The sequence below is a fragment of the Electrophorus electricus genome, chromosome 11 (genome assembly GCF_041902795.1).
Source record: "Electrophorus electricus isolate QZ-2024a chromosome 11, ASM4190279v1, whole genome shotgun sequence".
Classification (NCBI taxonomy): Eukaryota; Metazoa; Chordata; class Actinopteri; order Gymnotiformes; family Gymnotidae; genus Electrophorus; species Electrophorus electricus.
The window spans coordinates 1,382,501-1,385,000 of NC_137507.1; the positions used below are offsets into that span (position 1 = coordinate 1,382,501).

The 2,500-nt window shown below is 44.2% G+C and overlaps 1 protein-coding gene across 1 annotated transcript in view; it reads left to right on the forward strand.

Annotated features, from left to right (window-relative positions):
- The window catches only part of rsrc1 (arginine/serine-rich coiled-coil 1), a 125,135-nt gene that overhangs the window by 69,054 nt on the left and 53,581 nt on the right, over window positions 1-2,500 (forward strand). The window contains exon 6 of the mRNA XM_035528646.2: window positions 1,778-1,829. Within this exon, the coding sequence (XP_035384539.1) occupies window positions 1,778-1,829 (52 nt within the window). The remainder of the gene's footprint in view (window positions 1-1,777; window positions 1,830-2,500) is intronic.

A 2,500-nucleotide genomic window follows, 5' to 3' on the forward strand; every position in this document is an offset into this window, starting at 1 on the left:
TAGATATTTGTAGGTTTACAGTCTTCAGATTTGTAGGTTTGAAGTCTTGAGTCCTGTAGAGGTCCAGCACTTCAAAGCCTGATACTCTGGATGTGAGGTTTGATTCAGAAAGATGGTAAATGTTTAAAGGTGTGTGAAAGAGTCACAGTGCTGGACTGTAGGAGAGGGGGTCAGTCAGACGTGCTGAACGGCATTGGCGATTCTCACACACTTTTGAAGCTCCTCTTTATGGCTTGACCTGTTAAATTTAAGCTTGAGGTATATGATGGTCCCTGTAAGCAGGTTCTCGTATTTACATTTACAGCATTTATCTGATGCTTTTATCCAAAGCAACTTACAATCATAACTGAGTACAACTTGAGGGTTAAGGGTCTTGCTTACTGGCAACCTTCTGATTACTAGTCAAATACCTGAACCACTGAGACACCACTGCCCTGCATCTGATGACGTGGTCCGTGAGTGGAGGTTCTCTGGTTCTTGTATCTGATGATGTGGTCCGTGTCTCTGTTAATATCAGCTACATCATTCGGCCTGGCACAGACCTGGGGGCACAATAAACAAATGCTAATGTAATTACAAGGGAAATTTCATAATAAACTGTAACTAAGATGATTGCCATGTCTCCTGTTATCCATCCTTTTTAACCCTGTGTGTGCATGTGTGTGCGTGTGTGTGTGTTCCCCTCCCACAGCTCATTATTGTACCAAGATTGTGTATTTCAGTAATTACTGTCATGTGAATGGAGAAAAAGAGGCTGAAAACCAGAGAACGGGAGGGAGGGAGAGAGAGAGAGAGAGAGGGAGGGAGAGCGAGAGCGAGAGAGAGAGAGGGCGAGAGAGAGAGAGAGAGCTGGTAGAGGGCACTGTCTTCAATTGCACTGTTACCCCTCCATCGCCTCTTTTGCCCCCATGCTGTGGCGTTAGGGCAGAGATGGAGAACAGCGCAGGCTCGTAGTGGGAAGATCTCTCAGAAGGCGTCTGTGTTTTTTAAAATCGTTGTTCCTCTGAACGTCAGAGGGAAATCGCACAGACCGACATGGGTGTGTTCGTCATCCAAGACACTGCGGAGTGACAGTTTTACATTAAAGCGGGTCATTATATTTCCCCGCCGCCACCCGAGATGACATTTTTACAAAGTGACAACTTTTACAGTTTGATAAATCAAATTTATGCTGAATAATGCACGCCAGGGCTGTCAGCCACCCTCGCCCTCGGATCCCTGACACGCCAGCGCCACGTTCAGATTTCATCCTATTAGCATTTAATTTCTCTGTAATCCTACACACCCAGCACACAGGCATGATAACACCGTGCACACACACCACACACACAGAGCAATCTACACCCCTTTATAACTTCCTAACCATACAATCCGTCTTTTTTGACAATTAAGAGGGGCAAATCTAATATCGGGGATATTGGAATTACAGCCCGCTTTCTCTGAGTGGTGTCAGAAACACAAGCGTTGACTTCCACTACGGCTGTCAAATCTTGAAGGCAGTGTGCACACACACACACACACACACACACACACACACACACACACACACACAGCTTGTGGGGTAACTATTCAAATCTCTCCCACACTTACGGTTTGATGGTTTTGCCAGCAGATTTGCATGCATCATCACTTTCTCCGTCGTTTCCTTTGAGTTAGGTGTCATTTGTCTCGGCAGTGATTATATCATTTTGTCAGGGATAAAACTCCCCTATCAGATGTGTGTGTGGATTTGTTTGTTCCTGACTGAATGTAGGCCAAACGCCTGTTTGTGTTCCAGACGCCGGCTGTACAGGCCAAGGTCCGTCTCCAGCTGGCACTACAGGCTGCAGGTAAGTCCTGCTCCCTCTGAAATAATGCCTTATCAATACAACACTATTACCAATCAGACATATCGGTAAAACACCATAACCAATCAGACTTATTGATGTAACACCAATACCAATCAGACTTATCAGTAAACCACTATTACCATTTAAACATATCAGTAAAACACCATAACCAATCAAACTTATCAGTAAAACAATTTCTGAAACTTGATCAACCTTAAAACATAAAATAATAATAATTTTTTATTTTCATTTTTGATGTGCTTTGCATCTGTGACTGTGAGTAATCTGTTTTGGTTTTCAATGAATTCTAGTTTATAGTCTCTGCGTTAATTCAGTTGCTTGTGCCTTTATCATAAATGTGGACAGTAGAGATCTGCTTAAAGGAGCACTCACACTCACAGTCTTCATACTGTTAGCACAGCATCTGTGCTGGAGCCTGGGGGTACTCACACTCTCACACACACTCACACACACACACTCTCACACTCACTCACTCACACACACACACATACATACACATACACAAAAACACACACACACACACACAACTACACACTCTCGCACACACACACACACACACACACACACACACACACACACACACTCAGACACACACAGTCTTCATACTGTTACCACAGCATCTGTGCTGGAGCCTGGGGGTACTCACACTC